The sequence below is a fragment of the Gorilla gorilla genome, chromosome 11 (genome assembly GCF_029281585.2).
Source record: "Gorilla gorilla gorilla isolate KB3781 chromosome 11, NHGRI_mGorGor1-v2.1_pri, whole genome shotgun sequence".
Taxonomy (NCBI): domain Eukaryota; kingdom Metazoa; phylum Chordata; class Mammalia; order Primates; family Hominidae; genus Gorilla; species Gorilla gorilla.
This window is the reverse complement of record NC_073235.2, coordinates 72222500-72248964: the sequence shown is the minus strand read 5'-3', so window position 1 is coordinate 72248964 and position 26465 is coordinate 72222500. Positions and strand designations below refer to the sequence as shown.

At 41.8% G+C, this 26465-nt stretch overlaps 1 protein-coding gene and 1 non-coding gene across 2 annotated transcripts; both read right to left on the bottom strand.

The window, feature by feature from the left end:
* Positions 1 to 1866: 1866 nt before the first annotated feature.
* KLHL23 (kelch like family member 23) lies at positions 1867 to 19744 on the bottom strand. The gene is made up of 4 exons (XM_004032760.4): positions 19481 to 19744; positions 17360 to 18574; positions 12170 to 12322; positions 1867 to 4275 (listed from the first exon to the last, which is right to left on the bottom strand). Exons 2-4 carry the CDS (start codon positions 18570 to 18572, stop codon positions 3965 to 3967), a joined length of 1677 nt encoding a protein of 558 aa, XP_004032808.1. The 5' UTR covers positions 18573 to 18574; positions 19481 to 19744; the 3' UTR covers positions 1867 to 3964.
* Positions 19745 to 25555: 5811 nt separating this feature from the next.
* Positions 25556 to 25687, bottom strand: LOC115933867 (small nucleolar RNA SNORA51). The gene has a single exon (XR_004069712.1). It is a non-coding gene; the product is annotated as a small nucleolar RNA SNORA51 (small nucleolar RNA).
* Positions 25688 to 26465: the final 778 nt, after the last annotated feature.

Genomic DNA, 26465 nt, shown 5'->3' with positions numbered 1-26465 from the left:
ACGTGAAGGGAGGGAGGATGGAGGGCTGACTGTCTGCTACTGGCTGATCCAGCACCTAAACTGATCATACAAACGGCGATCTCCTCTGCAGTCTGTATTAGTCAGCTTGGGCTACCATAATGGGTGGCAAACAAGCAATTTTTTTTCTCACAGTTCTGGAGGCTGGAAGTTTGAGATCAGGGTGCCAATATGGTTGGGTTCTGGTGAGGGCTTGCTTCTGGCTTTCAGACAGCAAGATGTCTTTTCTTATAATGACACTTATCATGTTAAATCAGGGCCCCATCCTCAGTACCTCATTTAACCTTAATTACTTCCATAAAGGCTGTATCTCCAAATATAGTCACATTGAGAGTTGGGGCTTACAGATATTTATTTATATAAATGTGAAAACATAGGGCAATGTGCCTTTGAGCAAGTACCCTAGATGCTAATCCTCTTTCAGTTCCAGCTAAAACACTGAAAATAAAACCTAAGAGAAATAACAGCTTCTAAAATTTGGATAAACTCATCTTAATTAATCCACGCTTAAAATAATCTCCATGATTTTCACTATTTTGTAAAATAATGTTTGACCTCCCAAAGCAATGGCTTGCATTTGATTTTAGTGAAAGACAAAAATACAAAAATACATACATACATATATACATATATATATATATATATATATTTTTTTTTTTTTTTTTTTTTTTTGTAGAGACAAGGTCTCACTCCATTGCTCAGGATGGAGTACAGTGTGATCAAGGCTCTCTGTAACCTGAAACTCCTGGGCTCAAGGGATCCTCCCTACTCAGTCTCCCAAGTAGCTGGAACTACAGGCATGCACCATGCTGGGCTAATTTTTTTTATTTTTTGTACAGATAAGGTCTCCCTATGTTTCCCAGACTGGTCTCGAACTCCTGGCCTCAAGCAATTCTCCCACCCCAGCCTCCCAAAGTACTGGGATTACAGGTGTGGGATTACAGGCTGGGATTACTAAAATGTTTGGCCTTAGTAAAATATTTTTCATCATACCGCAGTGACTTCAAATTTGAAAAAGTTGACAGAAAGCTGTACACCTTTGTAATCCTTTTTGCTGTGCACAAATCCATAGCAAAAATGTTTTCTAACAGAAAACAGGAGCTTCTGACACAAAGTACAGCATTTTAAAAATTCAAAAAGAGGCCAGGAGCAGTGGCTCATGCCTGTAATCCTGGCACTTTGGGACGCCAAGATGGGCGGATCACCTGAGGTCAAGAGTTCAAGACCTGCCTGGCTAACATGGTGAAACCCTCTCTCTACTAAAAATAAAAAAATAAAAATAAAAATAAAAATTCAAAAAACAAACAGAAAATAAGAGCTGAAAATTAAATACCTCAGATCACAAACTATTTTCAAGATCCTTCAAGCACCTCCAGCATGCTTTTCTGTAAAAATAATCCACATCATCGTCCTTGTATGCTGGACGTACATATGAAATACTAGATCTTGAGAAGGCCAAGAATAAGATGCGGTCCATAATCTCTAACTTAGCCAAGAGATACACAATTCATATATAAATGACCAATTCTTAAACGTGACAATGGGAGTCTTACTGTGGCTGAAACAGGAAAGACTTTCCAGACAAGGCCAGACTTGACTCAGGAGTTCACAGGACCTACATAAACTGGCAAAGGAGGGGAAGGTGACTGCAATTGTTCTCACCTATGCTATAAAGTGGATCTCTAAAGCACTACTGAGCAGCATATTAGTTCTAGCATTAATTGCTAAATGTTCTTCAGAGCAATAAAATAGTCTACAATTCAATTACAGATTGAAGTAGTGTATAACTCACTTGTTTTCATTAATTCAGACTATCCTTCAACCCAATCAGCCCAAATTCAAGCAGTCTTACTATGTACAGTGATTTATTTTTATTGAAAATACAAAGTAATATTAAAGAAAAGATTTAAATAAATAAAGTCATTCCATATCCCGCTACACTAACACAATGAATTTGTTTTGCAGATTACCTTCCACATGCATAAAGATTTTACAAAGTCACAATCATAGTATGCATACGATTTTGTATTGTGCTCATTTTACTTACCGTATCAAACATGTCCACGTTTCTACAGTCTTCCAAATAATTATTTTAATGGCAGTATAATACTTTACTATTTTTCTTATCCCACTTTCTTGACATGGAGTTTTTTTCCCCAATTTTTGTTATTATAAAGAATGCAGACATAAATGTCTTCATGCATTTATCTTTTTTCTGAATTATTTTTAAGGTTAAAAGTATAGAAGTAGAATTTATGCGGCAAAGGATATGGTCATTTTTACAGCCCTTGCTATGTAGTACCATATTGTGTTTCCAAAGGGTTGTATCTATTTAAAACGCCATCTGAAATAAATGCATTAAAATTTTCCTTCTAAATTTTTTTTTAATCAGAAATGCTAGGTAGTTTTAAACTTCAGTAAGTTAAAAATAATTATTGTCTCTTTTTAAAAAATGAAGAGTGTGGAATAGATGGTCTCACAGATAACTAATGGTGTAAAGGAGTTAAGCAACACATCCCAACTATTCCCAAGTTATGGCACACATGGAAAGCGATGCTGTAGGCACACTGAGGAAAATGGACAAAGGTGGTTCTGGCCCAGAGGCTCCAGCCACCCAGGCCACCTTTGGATGTAGCAAGGGGTGAGGGGATCTGTATCTAGGCCTGTCTGTGATTTGCAGTGCCAGTGTGCATGGCTCAGGAAGCTCTAATCAAGGAGAGGTTAAATGACTTAAGTCACAAAATCTAGTTACTGGCAGCTTCGGGAAATAAATGCAAATATCTTCTTGTCAATGTATTTTCTACTAATCACAACTGCTCTACATGCTTTCTGGCTCTAAAATTCAATCATATATGCAGACATGTATCTATATTTAAGAATAAAGAGGATTTCCTAACATGCTTGAACTAAAGACACCTAAGCTAGCAATTTACATCAAAGCTGAAAATTAAAAACAGTTCTTAGCATAAACAAATATTTGACTATCTTCTCATTTATTTTTCAGACTTGCCATTCTTTTAAATTTAGTTTGTAAGCTCTTTGAACAGTAACAATCTTTTGCACAGTATTTTGTATATCTCTGGTAGTCAGTAAATAGAGAGTAACAATAAATTACACTATAAAGGAAAAAACTAGACAAAGTAAATCCACATTCTAAATAATTCTGAAGGTGAAAAAAGCGTTAAGTGTTGATTTTGTAGAGGTAGAGAAGATTCCCTCTTTAAATGTCAAATTCCTGCTAGCTAAATGGATTTTTTTTTTTTTTTTTGAGACAGGGTCTCGCCAGGTTAGTCTCCAACTTCTAGGCTCAAGTGATCCTCCCGCCTCAGCCTCCCAAAGTGCTGGGATTACAGGCATGAGCCACCATGCCCAGCCAGACATCTTAATATGCACTATCTACTATATTATAGGCTCTTGAGAAACATTTCATTCCACAGAATGGTTCTGATTTATCCCCAGTGTTGATGCTACCAAGAGGAAAAGATTCACTACAAAGGTAGTTCAGCTTTTACCAAGTGTCAAATATTCCATATTACCTTTGAAAACCAGAGATTATAGGTATTAATCCCACTGATTCAACTGTGTATATATGTATACATATATATGTATATATGTATATATATATACACACATATATATGTATATATGTATATATATACACACATATATATGTATATATGTATATATATACACACACATATATATGTATACATATATACATATATATAAACACATATATGTGTGTGTGTATATATATATATAAGATTTTTCTTGACCATGAATCACCATATTTGGGAGTACAGTAGGGTTAGGAATTACAATTTACTGATCCCCTATCATGTGCCAGACACAATTATCAGGTAAGGAACTTCAAACCCTGCATTCTTTTTTTTTTAAAAAACTATACTCCAAAAAAGTGATTGCTTGGTCATTTCTGCAGATTCAGTCAGACATTATACACACAAACACACCCATGAGACCGCATGGCACTGGGAAGATTACCCACTATTTCCCACTTATTAAGATCTGGATCATATTTCTCAATGCTCTGAAGATACGTTCCCTTTGAGTAGGAGTATCCTCCAGTGACATAAATACATCCGTTCATGATGACGGCACCGCACTCCATCCTCCTTTCCATCATGGGAGCTATCTCTCTCCATTCATTTTGTTCAGGGTCATAGCATTCTGTGATTGTAGTTTGTCCACCGACTAGATAGAGCTTATTTTCAAACGGAACTGAGCACAATCCATATTCTTTTAAAAAGAAAAAAAGAAAACAGCAATTTTTTAAAGGATAACAAACAAAAGAGATTCCACAGTGTGGTAATGTAATAATCCTTTAAAATTTAGCACACAAAAAATAGGGGAGTGGTGGCATTTTGATTCAGGCACACAATACTGCAACGCTGAGGCTGAAAATCATTCCCTGTCACCTAATTCAGATCGCCTGTTCCTGCCATGCTGCCATTATCCTTCAGCTTGTCCTTAGCTGGCTCTGTAGGAGGCCAGGGAGGAACTCACCCAACAGATCACCTTTCTGGGAATTTCCCAACACAGACAACTTTTACTTGACACCTATCTGTAAAAGATGGTAGCAGTAGAATCCTTATAAAAAGACACACTCGATAAGCAGTGGTGTCCCTTCAGGTCTTGGCAGCTGTCTCCTTAACCAATGGCAGGCAATCTGGCATGCCTCCTGTCACAGGTGCCACACAGGGTGGCCTTGTGTGCTTCTCACACTGCCAGTCCAGTTATGAACTCAAGAAGCTAAAGAAACGTACCCAGACTCGTGGGGCATGACAGTCTATCATCCTGAGAAGCCGCGAAGCGTGTCCCCAGGCGGAGGGCTGCTGTGTGGGATCCGGGTCCTGGGGCTGGAAGTATGTATATGGTGGGGGGGGTCCTCCTCCTAGGCTGTTTTAATGTTTTCCATTTTATCTCCCCCTCTACACCCAAACCTGCTGGATCTTCAAAGCACCAGGATATCTCACAACTCTACTTCTTCTCCCTTCTTCCCAGGGCTGTGACAAGAGTGAGGCTAGCGAAGTGCTTAGGGTACAAAATGCAGGGAGGCAGAACTCTGTGAGTCATTTGCACTGCATGGCCTTACATTTTGTGCCTGAAGCATCTCATTTGCCTCATCCTGGTCTCTGCCCTGTTTTCTTCCACACACCCGCTTTTATCATCACTCCTAGCCTGTCAGTTCACTCTCTGGGAATATCAGTCATAAAATTACACTTAAAAACCTTTCACTGGAGCCCCAAAGGAAGAGGAGGATTTGTCAGTGCATTCAAATTAAAGCAAGGAAAGATTTAGCGCACTATCGCTGAGCTGTTCCTTCTGCCTTGAAGTCTCTCCTCTCCCCAGGTCTCTGCACAGCTGCGTCCTTCCTGTCATTCCGGTCTTATCTTACTCTCACCTCTTCAAAGGGCATTCCCTGACCACCCAGCCTGAAGTGGCCAGGCAGGCGTCTCTACCACATCATCCTATTTTAATTCTCTCCATAGCACTTCTCATTATCTGGAATGTTTCTTTTCTTTTCTTTTCTAGAGACAGGGTCTTGCTCTGTCACCCAGGTTGGAGTGCAATGGCACAATCATAGCTCAATATAGCCTCAAATTCCTGGGCTCAAGTAATCCTCCCATCTCAGCCTCTCAAGAAGCTGGGACTATAGGTACACATCACCACAACTGGCTAATTTTTGTATTTTTGTAGAGATGGGGTCTCCCTTTGTTGCCCAGGCTGGTCTACAACTTCTGGCCTCAAGAGATCCTCCTCTGCCTCAGCCTCTCAAAGTGCAGGGCTTACAGGTGTGAGCCAGGTGTGTTTCTTATCGTCTCTCTCTCTCCCTTCTGGCAGCACAGGAACTGTGTCCTGCTCACTAACCTATTCCTAATTGGAGAATGGCAACTGTCTGGCACCTTGTGAGAATTCAATAAATATGTGTTGAATAATGAATGAATTGTACTTTGTATGCTTGTGTCCCAATGTGTCCTCACATTATAACATAGAAGGAAAGCTTATAAGCAAGCCCCTCTTTAGAAAGAATAATACAATCAGAAATGTGATTTCCAGATGAGTGTGGTGGTGCACACCTGTAATCCTAGCTACTGGGGAGGCTGAGGCTGGAGGATTGCTTGAGCCCAGGAGTTCAAGGCTAGTCTGGGCAACACGGTGAGACCCTGTCTCTTAAAAAAAAAAAAAAAAAAAAAAAAAGTGATTTCCTCTTTAGGAGTGGAAGACAACTTCTTATCAGTAAAGTTCTCCCTCAGTTTTTTTTTTTTTTTTTTTTTTTAGAGACAGAGTCTCGCTCTGTCTCCCAGGCTGGAGTGCAGTGGCGCAATCTCAGCTCACTGCAACCTCTGCTTCCCGGGTTCAAGTGATTCTTATGCTTCAGCCACCCAAGTAGCCAGGATTACAGGTGTGCACTGTAGCTGAGATTACAGGTGCGCACCACCATGCCTGGCTAATTTTTGTATTTTTAATAGAGATGGGGTTTTGCCATGTTGCCCAGGTGCTAGTCTTGAACTCCTGGACTCAAATAATGCACTGAGATTACAGGCGTGAGCCACCATGCCCGGCCCTCCCTAGGTTTTGACAGCTAAGGAAAGTCTTAGAAGATTGCATTTTTGCTTCGCTTCTACATATTTTTCTCGTTACTGACATCCAAGAAAATATCCTACTTGTTAAAAACTCATTTTTTACTTTCCAGTTATTTATATGTTGAATTTTTATAGGATTTACTTGTTTCAAGTACTTGTGAAACACTGCTTATATCAATTATATGAATCATTCAACTAATGGTTATTGTGAAAATGATAGTTCAAATATTTTATCAGTTGGTAAAAGTGATTCAACATCACTCACTAGGCTTTTCTTAAATTACTTGAAGTTTATCAAAACACCCCAATTTTTGATTCATATGTTAAGAAAGCCATCTGTCTTCCTATAGCAGTAAAAATATTTAAGTAAAGTGATTCCTAATCATTTTTTCTCTTTTACTCAAATACAACACATGTTCTATTGTTGTGGATAGGAACTTTTTCTTCCTGAGCTGTAATTGCTTTTTTTCTTGTTAGTTAACCCCTCTAAGCCACTGAGGCTCTGGGACTGTGCCTTGCTCACTGTGCTCCTAGCACTGAGTATATAGCAGCATGTAGGATGCACACAGCAGATATGTTGGACATGAATGAGTGAACAAATGAATAATCAAGAATGGGAGTGACACCATCTGTCACGGCTCAAAAGTTTACACACAAGTATAAAACATCAACACACAGCAGTCTGTATTCAGTGTTAGATGAGTGATATGAACAAACAGCTAGAGGGATTCAGAGAAAACCACAATATCCATTTGAATTGATTTCAATTTTTTTTCCTAAGATCTTTTCTCATTGAAGAGCCTGTAAAGTTTATGTAGTCTAACTTCCTGATTTCACTGGAAAGTAAGGCCCAAGAGCTTAATCTACTTGCCGATGGCAAGGCAGGTAAATAAATGGCAGGGCCAGGAAAGTTCTCTCCCCACTTGACACAGCTCTCCACAGGTCCTTCTTTATCACGTACTGCTTCCTCTCGGCTCTTCACACACTTTTGCTCCCAGCTTATCCCTCAACTCTGCCCGTTTCCTAGGTTTCTGCCCATAGCTGTATTGCTGGTCCCACCCTACCAAGGCATCTTATTCATCCCCATACCCAGAGCCACCATCCAAGCAAACAATCCCCAGATCTCTACATTCAGCTACCTCCCTTCTCCTCAGCTGCAAACCCACATTTCCCTTTGCCTGCTGGACAGCTCTTTTGGGTTATCCAATGATTCTTTCGCTCTAAACTATAAAATCGAGCTCATCATCTCCCCTCTTCTCCCTTCCTATCAGCTTCTCCTTCAGTATACCTCATTCTCTCAGACAACCAGCCAGAGACCCTGAGACGACTGTCAACTCCTTTCTCTCCTTCATCTCCTGTATGCTGTCAGCCAAGGAAGCAATCAGCTGTTGAATCTACGACATTCCTCACATCGGCCCCTCTTTTCTACTCCTACCACTTCTTCAGGCTTTCAGCATTTCTCCCTTGGTTAAACACAATAGTGTTAGTAGATCCCCTTGCTGTCTTTCTCCCAATCTACCTAAAAGGAGTTCTCTTCCCTTTTTTTTTTTTCTTTTTTTTTTTGAGACGGAGTCTCACTCTGTCACCCAGGCTGGAGTGCAGTGGCACGACCTTCGGCTCACTGCAAGCTCTGCCTCCCGGGTTCACGCCATTCTCCTGGCTCAGCCTCCCGAGTAGCTGGGACTACAGGTGCCCACCACCAAGCCCGGCTAATTTTTTTGTATTTTTAGTAGAGATGGGGTTTCACCATGTTAGCCAGAATGGTCTCGATCTCTTGACCTCATGATCCACCCACCTCGGCCTCCCAAAGTGCAGGAACTACAGGCGTGAGCCACCGCGCCCAGCCAGGAGTTCTCTTCTTAAAACCAGAGCTGGGCCAGGTGCAGTGGCTCAGGCCTGTAATCCCAGTGCTTTGGGAGGCTGAGGCGGGTGGATGACTTTAGGCCAGGAGTTCAAGACCAGCCTGGCCAACATGGTGAAACCCTGTCCCCACTAAAAAAAAAATACAAAAATTAGCCAGGCGTGATGGCGCATGCCTGTAATCCCAGCTACCTGGGAGGCTGAGACACAAGAATCGCTGAACCCAAGATTGTGCCACTGCACTCCAGCCTAAGCAACAGAGCGAGACTGTCTTTAAAAAACAAAAAAAAAAAAACCTAGAGCTGATCACACATCATTCTCTTGCTCGAAAACCTTTATGATTCTGCATTTTAAAAATTACCCAGACTGAGCTGGGTGTGGCGGCTCACGCCTGTAATCCCAGCACTTTGGGAGGCTGAGGAAGGCGAATCACAAGGTCAGGAGTTTGAGACCAGCCTGGCTAACATGGTGAAACCCCATCTCTACTAAAAATATGAAAAATTAGCCGGGCAAAGTAGCGGCGCCTGTAATCTCAGCTACTTGGGAGGTTGAGGCAGGAGAATAGCTTGAACCTGGGATGCAGATGTTGCAGTTAGCCGAGATCACACCACTGCACTCCAGCCTGGGCAACACAGCAAGACTCCATCTCAAAAAAAAAAAAAAAAATTACCCAGACTGCCATTCAAGGCTCTCCATGACATGCTCTCCAACTGAGCTCTCCCATCCGATCTCCCATTCTACCCTCTTACATTCCATTCATTCATGTCTACTTCCAGGTAATGGAATACACCTGAAACTTTCCTTTCCACCTTCCTCCACTGGGCTGACTTCTTGCCAGAAAAACCCTCCCTCAAAAACTACCTTCCTTATTTGGGGCCATTCTTTAAGGCCCAGTTCATAACCACCTACTGTTGGAAGCATTCTAAGATAGTCAGATTTCCCTTAATTAGACTTACACTCTTTTTATTCTCAATTTCAATAGCACTTGTTTTTACAGAACTTAGCAGAGACTGTCCTGTATTTCCATTATGTATGTATATTTGCTCCTGGATTCTGAGCTCCTACGGCAGTAAAGACTAGCACTTAATCATCTTACATAATTATCAGAATCCTACCTTTTCCAATGTAGGGTCTCAATAAATGTCACCTTGAATTCAATGTAACTATAGTCCCGTGTTTTCCAATTATACAAACTACCCCATTAAAGGGGTTAAGATAAAATATAATACTTATATTATCTTTAAAAAAAATAGTAGTCATTTCTTCTCAGTGTAAGCAATGTATCTCTATGAAGTCAACTCAAGGATGACATTTTAACTCCTCAGAAGGTACTGCTAAAATCCGTAAGAAACAAACCTTGCTATAATTCAGTGGATGCAGATGCACAGCCTTCAAGAGCTTAAGGATTTAACAGACTAGCTGAGCAAAGCCAGCCGGGAGCAAGAAAAACAACAGCACAGGCCCCCTAGGTCAGTGACGTGAGGAGAATTGGAAGGACTGTGGTGAAACGGAGCACACAAGCCTCATTTAGGGGAACAGCTGCCCCCCGGCTCCCGTGACTGCTGCCTAGAAGGAATACATCCAAGGCTGCTAGGTCTTCCCATTTCTTCTAAAGGACAGAAATAATGATTTTTACTTGAAATTCTCTTAAATTTTAAATATTGGTAACAAGCCAGTTCAAAAATATTTTAAGGACTGTGAAAGCTAAACAGAATACATCATGCAAGGTACTGATTTAAAATCTGTTTTTTATGTTTCATCAGGAAAAAGTTCAACGTAAATCAAAACTACATGTGGATGCATATTATGTTACCATTGATTTATACTATAATTTAACATTTATTTTGGATTTTCAATTTGCCATGACTTATTAATACTTTGGATTAAGTCCAAAGTGACACTGTCTCTCAGACTCTTTTTCATGTAGTTAATAAGCTATATGAAATCTGCTATGGAAAACTTATTTTTGAGGGAACCTCTTAATGACATATACATTAAATTTATAATATAAATAACTGCCCTCTAATTTGTGAATTCTGACTTTTCATGTATCGGATTTTCTTTGTAAAGATAAGCTTATCCACAAAATAGGCAGAGTAACATCTAACTTCTAAGGGTAACATGAGGTTCAGGTGAGATAATAGTGAAGTTCAAGCCAGTCTGTCTAGGTTTGAACCTCAGTTCTAATAAGCACTAGCTGGCTAACCTTGGGCAATTTATATAATCTCTTTGTACCTCAGTGTCCTATAAAATATGATAAAAACAGTACCTAGCTCATGGAATTATTCTGAGGTTTAAACAGATTATACATGTAAAATTACTGGAATAGTTTGTGCCTGCCACACACTGACTGAATAAATGCTAGCTATTTCTCACTATGAGTTGTTACTATTCCTTTCCATTATAACTTCATTGATCACAGCAGAAAGTGGTGGGGAGTCTGGGATGGTCCATTTGGGCTACTAGGAGGGAGAAGTTTACCCATTCCATGGTGTCTTTGCAGCCAGGGAAGCCTGGGGCTAAAGTTCCTTCTCATGCAAAGCCTGGGCATATGGAGATGCAGCACCAGATTTAGGTGTGCTTCAGCTGAACCATCATATGGGATAGATGATGTATGGGCTGGAAGTAGCTGCCTTGGTTGAAAGCAGGAGAGTCTGCTCCCTTAAGGAGAGACAGATTGTTTAGGGGCTACAGCACAAGTTATGGAATCAGACCGCCAGATTTTGAACCCTGGTCTACCACTTTCAAACTGTGAAACTGTGACCTTGGAAAAGTTACTTATTGTTTCTAAGCCTCCATTTCCAAATATGTAAAATGGTGACAAACAATACCTGCTCACAGACTTGTAGTGAGAATCTGAGGTAATACACATATGAAGTGCTTAGCCAGTGCCTGATCTATGGTATTACTAGTCCTCTCAGATGGTTCCAGCTTGTGAATTTCAACTACCCCCTCCACTGACCCACATGGAAGCCTGATGCTCTATGGAAAATGATTCAAGGTAACATGGTGGTACAATGATATGAATCTTTCCTAATGAAAACAACTTAAACCTATGGCATAACTGAAACAGACTAAAACTTGTGCTTCCCTCTGAGCTCTTCACAAAGACACAAGTCAAAGAACAGAAGACATCCAAGAAGGTAGACCATTCCTTATGGGCAGACAGCATGTTCCCTGTATGAGTGTTAAGGTAAGGCCAACATATGGCTCTGCACATTGTAGGAGTGAGTGCTTAATAGTAAGTGAAACCTAGAAAGAACACGCTTCTAAAACAGGAAACAATCTCTAGCTGAACTTCAATCACTGGGTACCCTTTCTGACTATTTGATAGAATGGTGCTTTTCAACTACTTATGAACATTGTATTTTATATAATTAATGTCATAAATGAAAGATGGCACATAAAGGAAAAAAATTTTAAAGACGCTAATATTTTTGACTACATAGACTTATAATGTGCATTGTATAAAGACATCAGGGAAAATATTTGTAGATGTGACCCAATCAGAATCTCATTGTGATTATTGTTGGATGGACATATATGAATATTTTGAGACTTTTAATTCTACCCATGCGTAGTCTACAATAAAATCAGCATTTTCTATTTCCAGTCCATTTTTAGCCATCCTTTATGCTACTAAACTACATCACAACATACACTATTTGAGACAGTATTTTTGTTACCTGGATGTGGACTGGAGGTGATGAGGCTCCATTCGTTGATATCGGAATTGTAGCTCTGAACTTTGTCATAGGTGCAGCTTCCTCTGTAGCCACAGTGGCCACCAATGACGTAGATAACATCATGTAAGACACAGGCAGTAGCATTTCCCACACCTATGTATTAATTAAAATCACATCTTTAGATTGATCTTTTGTTCTTTTTTGCAGTGAACACTGGGCTAAATTTATTGTTGTTTTTGTTATTACTGATGGTAAAATGCAAGGTACTGTGCTAAGTGCTATAAGGGACAAAAGAATAAAAAAGGAAGGCTCTTCGTGCTCTTAAGAGAGGGTGAGACGTGCACACAAACACAGCCATGCACCATGCACAATGATCTCCATAAAATTATAATGGAGTGGAAAATGTCCTATCACCTAGTGATACCGTGGTAGCCGTTTTAAAGACATGGCATAAAGCATTCTCATGTGTTTCTGGTGATGCTGGTGTAAATAAATCTACGCCTCTGGCAGGTCCTTCAAGAGGTATTCCAGAAGAAGGCATTATTATCATAGGAGAGGATAGCTCTATGCCTGTTATTGCCCTTGAAAGCCTGCAAGTGGGACAAGATGTGGAGGTGGAAGACAGTAATATTGATGACTCTGACATTGATGATCCTGACCCTGTATAGGCCTCGACTAATGTGTATGTCTGTGTCTTACTTTTTAACAAAAAAGTTTAACAAGTAAAAAAATCAATAAATAAGTTATATATATATAATATAAAAAAGCTTATAGAGGCCGGGCGCAGTGGCTTATGCCTGTAATCCCAGCACTTTGGGAGGCCAAGGCGGATGGATCACGAGGTCAGGAGATTGAGACCATCCTGGCTAACACGGTGAAACCCCGTCTCTACTAAAAATACAAAAAATTAGCGGGGCGTGGTGGCGGGCGCCTGTAGTCCTAGCTACTCGGGAGGCTGAGGCAGGAGAATGGCGTGAACCCAGGAGGCGGAGCTTGCAGTGAGCCAAGACAGTGCCACTGCACTCCAGCCTGGGTGACACAGCGAGACTCCGTCTCAAAAAAAAAAAAAAAAGCTTATAGAATAAGGATAAAAAGAAAGTATTTTTATAAGCTATATAAAGTCTACGGTAATGCCTGTAATTCCAGCAGTTTAGGAGGCTGAGGCAGGGGATCACTTGAGCCCAGGAGGAGTTTGAGACCAGCTTGGACTACAAAGTGAGACCACATCTCTACAAAAAATAAAAAAGTAGCCACGTGTGATAGCATGTGCCTGTAGTCCCAGCTACTCGGGAGGCGGAGGTGGGAGGATTGCTTGATCTCAGGAGGTCAAGGCTGCAGTGAGCTATGTTTACATCACCGCAGTCCAGCATACGTGTCAGAGCAAGACCCTGTCTCAAAAAAAGTAAAACGTCTACAGTAGTGTACAGTAATGTCCTAGGCCTTCACAATCCCTCCCCACTTACTCACTGACTCAACCAGAACAACTTCCAGTCCTGCAAGCTCCATTCATGGTAAGTGCCCTAAATAGGTCTACCATTTTTATCTTTTATGCTGTATTTTTACTGTACCTTTTCTATGTTTAGATACACAAAGACTTACCATTGTGTTATACTGCTTAGAATATTCAGTATAGTAACATGCTGTACAGGTCTGAAGCCTAGGAGTAACAGGCTATACCACACAGCCTAGGTGTGTATTAGGCTGTACGATTAGTATGGTATAGCCTGTTGTTTAAGTATAACGTTCACATGACAAAATTGCCTAAGCACACATTTCTCAGAACATATCCCCATTGTTAAGTGGCACATGGCTGTAATTAGAACACTAGATATAAAATGGAAGAAACACCATGAAAAAAGGGACAGATGAACTGCTGGGCATGGTCAGGGCAAGAAAACACTGCATTTGACGAGGGAAATCACAGCAGGTGGTGGTGGAATTTGACCTGGGTGATGGTAGGAAGTTGGCAAGTATAGGTGAGAGGAGGCCATTCTAGACAGAGGGAAAAGCCAGTGCAAAGGCTTACTGGACAATGTTAAGTAGTCCAGTTTGACCAGGGCAGGTGGCACATTGAGGGTTGTTGCATGGGACTTTAAGGCTGGCATGGTAAGTTGAAGCCATGTAGCAAAGGATACTGATGCCCAACAAAGAATCTGGATTTAATTCAGCCAGATTTTAAAGGTTTTTAAACAGAGGAATAGAGCAACTAACAAAGGAAGAACAGGTACCAGAAAGATATAGTTACTGGCCAGGGTGGGCGGTCTTGAGGGCCTGATTTTGAAGGGGCTTTGGGTAGAGCATAGAGGAAAGAGACAGGTAAAACACACAGGTCTTGATGACTGACTGACACAGAGGCAAACCAAACCGATTTTGAGGTCCTGAGCTGGAAAAACTGGAATCACTGATGCCAAAACAAGGAGGGGTGGGGGAAGTCGAGGAGGGGAAGGAGAGGGAGGGGAAGGAGGAGGAGGAAGAAGAAGAAGGCAGGAGGGAGAGGGGATGGGGGAGGGGAAGGGGAGGGGAGCAAGGGGAGGAGGGGGAGGAGGGGGAGGAGGGGGAGGAGGGGGGAGGGGAGGAGGGGGAGGAAATAGGTTTGGAGCGAAGATGAAAAAAGGAAGAAAGATGATGAGGATCATTTTAGTTGAAAATGTTGGTTTTGTCTTTCCACTAACTTTTACCTAGCACCATTTTGCATGATACAGTTCAATCTTCTTGTTCCTTTCTATTCCAAAATAAAAGTGGATTTATAAGTAGAGCAGTTATGATGGAAAAAAATAAAGATTCAGGAGTTCCTAAACAGCCAAGTATTTATTTATTCTCTGTACATTAGTGAACTTAATTTGGGTCCAGGACCAAAAAAAGGTAATAAATTTTAAATTTGACTGTACCCAAATTAAGTTTATTACCAGAGAAAGCTGCTATTTCACTTCAAGGCTACAAAATAAAACGAATTGAAAAAAATGTTATCCTTTCTACCAAAAAATGGGAATCTAAAAGTTCAGTATGCCTGGGTGAGGTGGTTCACACCTATAATCCCCGCACTTTGGGAGGCCAAGGTGGGAGAATCACTTGAGGCCAGGGGTTCAAGACCAGCCTGGGCAACATAGTGAGAACCCCCCATTTCTAGTTTTAAAAATTAAAAATAAAATTTTAAAAATTGTTTAAAAAAAGTTCTGTATGAGCCCACCCACCAAAACAAGTAGTAGTCAAAACTGCACATAACTGGCAGTGTTACCTCTCCCTGGGATGACTAGATATAAACAAGAATCAAAGCTTTGAGTTCAAAGTATAAAACTGGAATTTCAGACCCAGTTAGCAGGTGAGGGAGGACTTTGAGGTATGAGGGTCTCCTACTCCACTCAAGGTTAACGCAAGCATGCATATGGCTTTTGTTTCACAGTAGATACACCATCGCAGCACATTTTTTTTCAACAAGCACTGTTCTAAATATAAATTTTTAAAATTTCAGTAAAGTAATAAGCTTTCATTCTCAAAGAAATATACTCTGAACCCACCCTTGTAATCCCAGCACTCTGGGAGGCCAAGGTGGGGGGATCACTTGAGGTCAGGAGTTCAAGACCAGCCTGGCCAACATGGTGAAACCTCGTCTCTACTAAAAATACAAAAATTACCTAGGTGTGGTGGCACATGCCTGTAATCCCAGCTACTCAGGAGGCTGAGGAAGGAGAATTGCTTGAACCCGGGAGGCAGAGGTTGCAGTGAGCCAAGATCACGCCACTGCATTCCAGCCTGGGAGACAGAGTGAGACTCCATCTCAAAAAAAAAAAAAAAGAAAAAGAAAAAGAAAAAGAAATATACTCTGAACCACAAAACCATTGAAACTGTTATATCATCCTTAAAAAACAGAATCAGAAATGTATGCTAGTTTACAATAGCTGCTTAAATATATGGACTTTTCTTATTTCTTTTGCAGAAGAGGGGTCAGGACATTCAGAGCCCTCCTGGAATCGGCAAGTAGTGGTGAGACTCAGGCAAAGACAAAAACCAGGGGAGCAACAGCACCGGGCTTTCTGCTACCTTCTCCCACCCTGGTGTGACAGTGGTCACGACTTCACATGAAATCAATTTCTGCTCTATAAGGGCTGACATGTCCTTCAATACCGACATTCAGGACAATCATGCGTAACATTTATAGCATGCTTACTCTGTGTCAGACACTGTTCTAGGCACTTCACAAGCATAGATTAATTTAATCCTCTCAATGATCCGAGACTAGGTAATATTGTCATCCCCATTATACAGATGACAAACTGGGGGCACAGGGTGATTAAACAATTTGCCAGAGCTCATCAGCAAGTAAGAGGGAAGCAGGGATCTGGATGCAGGCAGTTTAGCTTCAGAGGCAGCGTGCCTGATCCCAAGACTGTTCTGCCTCTCAGCTTCCTGCCCGTCATCCAAGGATCATACCAGGTCAGATTTCCAGACCAGGTCAAATTCCCACACTCTCACCAGCATTAAAAAAGAAACAGAAAAGCCTGGGAAGAAACATTTGGGACAAAATGATACAAATTTGGTAACGACCCACCAGTTGTTTTTGTACAACTCCTCAGCACCAATGAATAAATACAATGAAATAAGATTCCCGTTTAACTTTTTTTCCAGTGGGAGAGAAGGAGAGCAAGGCAAACAAATCGCCAAACACAGCAGAAAATAGTGTTTATCAGACAGATATTGAGACCCAGGGGTGTGCCGGGTTCTGTGGGCCACATGAGGGAGAGTATGGTGTATGCCCCTCTCAGAGAGGACTGAATTGCAAAAGCAGACGTTGTCTCTAGTTCCTGGAAGAATGTACTTTGTTACATCCTGTAGGGACCAAACCTTCCAAGGTTTTAATGAAGGACCTCTTGAGAGCTGATCAGCGTATTTTGAGAGGAAAAAGTTGAATAGCAGAATTTTAAAGGGTTCAATTTTAAGAACATGAAAAAATGAAAAACTGTCCAGATTTGTCTCTTCATCTAGCCCTTGATTTGAATATAAATTCTCATAACTCTCAGACAAGTTGGGAACTATGCTATACTGTTTTTATCTGGAACATTCTGTGTAGCATTATTTGTATAATTCACTATAGTTCCTAGATAGCATCCCAAAGTGATAAATTCAAGAGAAGTGAGACTGCTGGCCTAGCCCCAGACATCTAAAAAATACAAAATAAACATAATCTCCACTTACCTTTAATCATGTTTGCAATAGGAATCCATTTCTCTTTTAAAGGATCATAGAACTCAGCCTCTTCTGCTGGAGCCCCTTTTCTGTAACCACCTAAAGCATAGACACAGCCACCCAAGGTGACTGCACAGTGGTAATACCTGGCATTGAGCATTGGCAAACCTTCTGTCCATTCATCACTTTCACTGTTATAGATCCACACTGTGTCAAGAGCTTCTATGTTATCCGTCCTGTAGCCCCCAGTTACATAAATGTTGGGTCCTAAACATGTAACACCATAGCTCTCCCTGGTATAATCTGGTATTTCTGCTCCCTGAATCCAAACATTTGTCAAAGGATCCCATATGTGAACCTCTGATAAAGGATGCCAGTAATAGCCTCCAATTATATACATTGTGGCTGTGGACCTCTGGGAAATCTCTCTATGCATGGGATTCAAGGCATTGTATATTAGGGAGCGGATCTTATTTTCGGTGAGCAGGCAGCTTCTTTGAAGGCCTAAGGCTGTTTTTAAGTACACTAGATCTATGTCAATGTTGATATAGCTCAGTAGATTATAGAGGCATTCAATTCGATTTTCTACGTCATGAGCAGTCCACTTAATAACTGGCTCTATGATAGCTTCTTCTTTCCAAACACTGAGATTCTTTCTGGACAAGATAAAGAGAAACTTTTCAAGGCTGATTTCCAGAAATTCTTCTTGTTGCCACACTTCCTTAAACTTTGAACAAAGAATTCTTCGAGATTCCTTCTCTAGTTCTGGACACACATGAAATTCTGCAAAGGAGTGCATTCCAATACAATTATCAATATCCAAGTGCCTTACCAAAAACCGCTCACAAGCCTTCTTTACTGAAAGGAACTGTAGCAGATCCGCTGCCTCAAGCAGGCTTTGAACATTTCTTTTAGTTATTTCAATTTGGGAAGTGTATGCATAATTTACAAGGCCTTCCAGAATATCATGGTGGATGCCAGAGAGTTTTATTTTATTTTTAAATTTTTCTTTCATGTCAGCTGTGAACATTGCCTTAAAATAATTGCTGCAAGCAGCTAAAACGGCGCGGTGACAATGGAAAATTATGCCTGAAGGACACTGAAGAGTAATATCAGTAAATAATCCATCCAAGTAAAATGTTCTGAATGCATCCAGAAAATCCACTGGATGTGTTGAATCCTTGAAAAGATAAATATAATCTTCTTGTCCTTTTAGAGCCATGGCTGCAATAAATATGAAATAACAAATGTGTTTTCAATGTTGCACATTCTCTCAAATAATCAACGCTAAATAACTTGACTAGCATCGGATATGCTCCAAAACTGGACTAAGTTCAGCATCTAAATAATAAATGCAAAATGTGGATGGACTGTTTGATCATTTATATGGTGGTCAATTTAAATTCAGGGTAGCTCGGAGCTTGAAATGAGGCTCCTCGATTTTTCAGTAGTCCTTTTGAGAGTACTGATTTGCTATTCCATTCACCGCAATCTACCCTGGCCTGGCGTTCGGAGATGAGATCCCACACTAGGCAAGGCAAGTGTCCGAGGGTCACCCCACTCGAGGCCGGACCTCAGCTGTCTCGGCTCGGCCCCAATTCAACCTTTTCCCCAAGCTCGTCTCCCTTTCAAATCACATCGAAATGCCAAGAAAGGGATGATGGAAATATAAACGGACAAGAAGAGGTCTTGGAAAAGGGAAATCCTGAGCCCTTTCGCTTAAGGAAGGAGAGAAAGGAAGGCAGCTCGGCGCAGCCCTTGCAGCCCGCGCCCCCTCCCCCGCGCCCGCCGCAGAGGTTTCCGCGCGCCCCGCGCCTGGGCCCCGGCCCACGTCCCCGCCCGGAGACCGCCCCGCCCCGGGGCCAGGAGCGGGGCTGGACTCGAGGGCGCCGCGTGCCGCCCGCGGGCCCGGTGCCCGCGTCCCTCTGCCCGGCGCTCCGCGCAGGTGTGGGAAGGACGCCGCAGGCAGCCCCAGCGCAATGCGTTCGGCCCGGCCCGGCGCCCGCGCGGCCATTGTCTGCGCTCCTCTCCCGCGCGGCCTCGCTGCCCGCGCCCGGCCCCGCTCCCCGCGCCCGGCCCCGCTCGCTCCCCGCAGGCCGGCCTCGGGCTGCGGGTCCGCACCGCACCTACCTCCCGCCGGGGCTCGGGACGCGGCGCTGGCCCGCGGGCTAGCAGCGAGCGGGAGCGGGGACGCCTCCGGCCCCTCTGACCATCTTTGGAAGAGGCGCTCGGAGGCCGCCAGCTAGTGCCGCTCCACCCCACAAGCAGCTCCTATTTTGGTGTCCCGGCGGCTCCCCCGCCTCCACCCGAACAGCCCCCCGCACAGTCTGGGCGCGAGGCCACTCGCGGGAACTCCCCCGTCGCCGGGCCGCGCGGCGAGCGGGGCGGGGCGTGCGGGCGTGCGCGCGGCTCGGCCCCTCCCCAGCGGCGCCCCCCACAGCAGGTGGGACTGCTTCCCCAGGAGACAGCGCGCGCCGCCGCCTTCCCCTTCCTTGGCTCGCTCTCTGTCCCGCGCGCTCTCTCACACCCGGTCGAGCGTCTTCTCTTAGATAAACTCTGAGTCCTGAATTATTAATAACACCATATATGAGTGTGTGTGTGTGCGCGCGCGCGCGCGTGTGCATGTGTGTACACTCCCCTCCCTCAGTAGGCTTCACCAGCCCAGACTCAATTGTGAGAGCAGAGAAGGGGGAAAGAGTGGAGAGAATGGGGCACAACTAAAGGTCAGGGATTGGAGGCGCCTTTGAAATGCCAGAAGTAGCCGGCCTTTCCCACAAACGCCATCCCACCCCCAGCAAAGCACTCAGGAGGACGCCTTGGTGCTGGTGAGCACATCAGGGGTTAAGCTGAAGCTTTGAGAGAAACTTTGGGCAGCCGGGGCCAAGGCGAAGTCAAGGCGAAGTCCAGGCGAAGCCCAGTCGTGCTAAGATTGAGGTTATTGTATTTAGAGCATAGTAGCTGGAAGGAGCAGCCTTTCTGGTGACGGCCACTCTAGTCACAGATGTCTATGTGGTACACAAAGTTCATTTTCTTGTTCCAGCTAAAGCCAGTATCAAATATTTTTGTATATCATTCATTCATTCATTCGCAAGATTGTATTAAGTGCTTCTAGTGCCTGATAGGGATAGACACTAGTAGTGATAAGAGTGTTGACAGATGGTCCCTAGCTCACAGGGACCTTCACCACCACCAGAAGACCACGTGTTTCCCAGAGTACGCAATATACATGAATGGCCAGATAGTATGTGACAACAGAACTCTGAACCACATAAGAAGCCCAGGAAGCCAGACCACAACCTTGGTAGCAGCTGAACCAGAACAGTCAGGAAGTAGTCAACGACTGGCAATTTCCCTATTTTTTTTCTTTTTTGAGACAGGGTCTTGCTATGTTGCCCAGCCTGGAATGTAGTCGCACGATCTTAGCTCACTGCAGCCTCGATCTCCTGGTCTCAAGAGATCCTCTGCCTCAACCTCCCAAGTACCTACGACTACAGATGTGCAATTTTTGAAAATTTTTAAATTTTTTTTCATGACAGGGTCTCACTATGTTGCCCAGGCTGGTCTCAAACTCCTGGACTCAAGCGATCCTCCTGCCTGGGTCTTCCAAAGTGCAACTTCCCTATTTTTACCCCTAGTTCCACCTCTGCACCAACCAGAGAAAGCCAAATATGTTCTGCAAACCAATCACATAAAATACCCCCGCTTCTAGTAGCCCACCTGCAGCTTTCCCATGCCAACAACTTCCAATCAGAGAATACCGGGGGCTTTTCTTCACTTCTATAAAGCTTTCCCACTCGTCTGCCCCACCTTTGAGCCTCTGACAAAGTCAAGTGATGGGGAGTGGGACTCCCTTCTACAGCAAACTCTGAATAAATAGCATCTGTTGGTTCTCCTGTGGGTGGGTTTTAGTTTAATTCCACAAGTCAGATCATCTTAATTGAATTATGTAAGATGCTGGTTATGCAGCCCCCACAACTACCACACCCCACGCACAGACGTCTGTGGGGTGGAGACCTAGGGATCTGCATTCTAATCAAGAGCAGCAGGTGATTCTTATGGACAAATAAGAGAATGTGTTGGACCCAAAAGGAAGAAGGATGAAAGTTTAACATCCCAACATCTGGTAAACAGTATAGTTAGAAAAGGAAAGCATATGAGATTTAGTTTCAGGCTTAAGGCTCATCTCTGCCGCTTATCCAACATATAGCCTCTCACAAATTACTAAACTTCTCTGATCCTTCGTCTTCAGATCTGTAAAACACAGACAACATGGATACTTTCTCAACCTAACCTAAGGTTATTGGAAAGACAAATTAATAATGAAGCACTTAGGACTTGATATATAAATGTTAGCTACTATAATGAAAGAATATTTACACTTAATTCTGCATCACAACCTTAATTTGGAAATTAGCATCTTCTTAACATTTCTTCAGAAATTATGAACTTCATAGTTAATAGTAATTATAGCTTGCCCTTCATAACTGATAGTGATGCTGTTGTCACTGTTGCCATTCAAGGACACAATTGTGACTGATTGAAGGAGACTTCTCTCCATTTTTGTCACTGAAGTGTAGAGATGGCTGTTTTTGCAGCTATAATTACTGTTTGCCAAGTTTGATGTATAAAAAAATATAGGCTCCATCTAACTTGGAGTAAGGGCTTCTGGAATCATAACTACATGTAATATAAATGATTCGTGAATAATAGAATTCACTATATTCTCATTTATGCAGTTATTTCAGATGGCTGCATGAACCAATTAAAACTCTTGCTTTCATTTCCTGATGTTCCCTTGTTGTGAATTACTACTTAAAATTGTATATCGGTGTATATTACATATTAGACTATTATACTGCTTCACTTTGCCAAAAGAGCAGGTCCTGAAGGGTATTGCCTGGCATAGTTCCTCTTTACCGTGTGCTTATCAAAGAGACCATTGCAAATGCTGATAGATTTGATGCATTCAGAAACATATAATTAGCATTCATAAATCAAATAAATTAATGATACCGTTCAAGAAAACAGATGTGCCATCTGTGGTTCCAAGTCTTAAAGAAATAAAGTGCTGCCATGGAAATGAGACATAAATGATTTGGCAGATACTAAGCTTGGCGTGGAGTTAGATGACTTATTGACATCACACTTCAGCTTTCAAAGGACTCCGAGTTCTAAAAATAATGATTTTATTTATAATTTTTACCTTATTAGTACATCTTTCCACTAAGTACAGCCATGCCATTAAATGTTTGATATGCTGTGATATCATTAACAATGTGTGTAGATGATGGGCATAGATAGAACATTTTGTATACTTCATTTACATACTGGATTAAACAAGTTGCTGCCAAGTTAAAAAAAAAAAAAAGGCCAGGCCCATTGGCTCACGCCTGTAATCCCAGCACTTTGGGAGACCGAGGCAGGCAGATCATGAGGTCAGGAGTTCAAGACCATCCTGACCAACATGGTGAAACCCCATCTCTACTAAAAATACAAAAATTAGCCAGGTGTGGTGGTATACGCTTATAATCCCAGCCACTCAGGAGGCTGAGGCAAGAGAATCTCTTGAACCTGGGAGGCGGAGGTTACAGTAAGCCGAGATTGCGCCATTGCACTCCAGCCTGGGCGACAGAGTGAGACTCTGTCTCAAAATAAAAAACAATAGTAGGTAAAATGTATAAGGCTACCACATACAGCTTTGCAAATTGTGCACTGCACAATTCCAGCTCATGCAACTTAAGTAGAGTACAGTGTAAACACTGCTCTCAGGAGTTGTATAGTACACAACCAACACAGGTATCTGTGGCTGCCCTGCAGCCGATGTGTCTTGGTAAAACCTTTTTTGGTATGTTTCCTGTAAAACAAGAAAGTGAACATTCTAATAACTAGGTAAAAATGCTTTTGCAAGTCACAGGTTTCCAATTCCTGGTCTCCAGCAAAAGTGAAAGAGGATTTTTGGCAAATAATTTGGAGGGAATGACAAAATGAATGGCATTACTATAATAAAGGTTTTTCATGTTTTTTTTTTTTTTTTTTGAGACGGAGTCTTACTCTGTCACCCAGACTGGAGTGCAATGGTGTGATCTTGGCTCACTGCAACTGCTGCCTCCCAGGTTCAAGCGATTCTCCTCCCTCAGCCTCCTGATTAGCTGGACTATAGGTGCATGCTACCACGCCCAGTTCATTTTTGTATTTTTAGTAGAGATGGGGTTTTGCCATGTTGGCTAGGCTGGTCTTGAACTCCTGACCTCAGGTGATCCACCTGCCTCAGCCTCCTGAAGTGCTGGGATTACAGGCATGAGCCATCGCGCCCGGCCACTATGATAAAATTTATCTCATTCTTACCTATTTGTCTCTGTGAACATGTTTTCTCAGCGATTATGTCTATAGAAATGTTAAGCAGGAACATTATTGAACCTAAATACTGTCTCATTCCAGCAGTAAGCACTACTTGACTTCATACTCTAAATGAAAGTAGCCCTATTCATCAGATTGAAAAAATTTTTAATAATTTTTTACTTTTGATTTAAACATATTTATGTTTAATTAATTATACTAATAATTATAATATTAATTAGACCAGGATTTGTAAAATAACCAAGGATATAAAACAATCAAGGACATACAAATTGTAATTTATATACATTTTTGTCACAGAGAAGGTTAAGAGATTAATAAAAGATATTCAGTATAAAACCATACAGAAAAGTCTTTCTTTTTTTTGGCCTGGCCAAAAATCCTTTCTTTGAATGGTTCCAATATGTATGAATTTTAGTTACCACGGTTTAGTTAAATAACACCTGTCCCCTGAGAACAAGGTTTCAAATTCCAGTTACTGAAGTAAATTAACTCTGAGTAACTGCATAAAATACAAATTTGCTGCTAGCTCCTCAGGTCCATGAATTACTACATTAACAAATGCGCATCCTGATCAGTGACCAATCATGTATCTTCTTTCAAAGTCTGTCAGTGATTGATCTCTGTGCATCTGTCAGTTCACATACAGACAGTAAGGCTTGCAGTTGCATTGTCTCCTGGTCTGCTAGTAAAAAACCCATGTGACATTTTACAAAAATGGGTGATTGAGAAAGGGTATTGACCAACAAAGATGAAAGTATGGCATGGAAATAAAAAGTGACAATACCGCAAACAAAATGTGAAATGGCTGGGCATGGTGGCTTATGCCTGTAATTCCAGCACTTTGGGAGGCCAAGGTAGGCGGATCACCTGAGGTCAGGAGTTCGAGACCAGCCTGGCCAATATGGTGAAACCCTGTGTCTACTAAAAATACAAAAACTAGCCAGGCGTAGTGGTGGGTGCCTGTAATCCCAGCTACTCGGAGACTGAGGCAGGAGAATCACTTGAACCTGGGAGGCGGAGGTTGCAGTGAGCCAAGATTGTGCCATTGCACTTCGGCCTGGGTGACAAGAGCAAAACTCCGTCTAAAAAAATCAACAAAAAAAAAGTGAAATGAACACAATGAGGTTATAGAGGAAATAGCTGACCATGGGAATGTTTACACTACCACCATTGGAGAGAATTCAGATATGCAGCCAGGGAACTTAGTGCAGGTGAACTCATGACATAAGTGAGTCACCTTATGTCTCAAAGGAAGTGATCCCGGCAAAAAACTTCACATTAAAGGAACTCTTGGAGATATTTCACCACATCGAAAATGCAAAGGATAACACATTGGAAGTTGATCCAAACGTAAAACTATGACAGTCCACCAAGGCGTAGAAAGATGAGTACGCCAAATCATAAGTTTTATGACAAGAAGGCAAGAAACTAAGCAAACTACTATTGTTAAGTGTTTACAAAGAAACACAACACTTTATCAATGTTTCTAATATTTTAAATTGCAGTATACTAAGTAAATATCAGTCTTACCATGTTCTTTATTTCCCTATACATTTTAATGAATAGTAAGAGAGTTCATAATGTTGTGACAAAAAAATGTAAAGGTCATAGGACAATCATAATTTTTCCCATTGATTATTTAGATCACATTATACATTTTCAACTGGTACAGTTATTTTGAAGGTCCCGTATTATTCTGCAAAGTGAGGACTGCCTGTATTTTCAGTGGGACAACCTTCTCTAAGAGAAGTAGAATGGAAGTACGAACTCAAGAAGAAAGAAGACTGAGAACTAAATTTTAAAAATGAGAAAATAAAAACTTCCAACAGTTTTTTTTTCTGAACTCCATGTCTCCTGATTCACAATACAGACCCAGCACAGGGCCTGGGCTGAGGTATATGTGGGGTCGGTTTACTCTGCCTCCTGTTTCTATACAGTCAGTGTAAGAACACAGACCATGGTAAGTACTAGGAAGCCAAAAATTTCCCACTTTTAAAGAACAACTTCTTTATGTATTTTTAAATGAATGACAGTGGTTTGGAACGGCTATATTTAGTTTTTACTAAATAGATTTAAAAGTATTATTTAACATTCATTATTTATAACATGTTAGAAATTACAACCTTGGCAAATATTTAAACTTGTGATGAAAAGTTTCCAATATCGATTTAAAAATATGGAAGTGAGTACATAGTTTTTCAAACTTATTAGATTTGAAAGACCACTGATCTGGTCCCAAAACAGAAATTAGCCTATTACTGTTTGAGGGAGTATTATTACCATTTAAAAGATAGCAGTTTATTTGAGAATACGTTTCTGTGCCACAGAGCTCAATCCCAGATAAAATTAATACAAGACAGAAGGATAATAAACTAGGGCTTTTTCCATTATAAGCGATGGAGAAAGAATACAAGTAAGAGCATTGGCTCAACTAACCCAAGAAAGACTGATATTATTCTATAAGTCAGAGATTAAAGCTCGCCAAAGACTTCCTGGCTCATTCAGTAAAAGCCAGAGTACTTATAACAGGCTCCTGGATCCCCACATCCAGCTCTGCTTTGCCTCTCACCAAGAGGCGGTGCCTCAGGGCTTTCTCCAGGCTTCGCTACTAGCTATTCCTTTCGCCTGGACTGCTCTTTTCCCAACTACCGCTACAGGACTGGCTCTCTCACCTCCATTAGGATTTTTTTTTTTAATTTTCTTTTTTTTTTTTTTTGAGACGGAGTCTTGCTCTGTCACCCAGGCTGGAGTACAA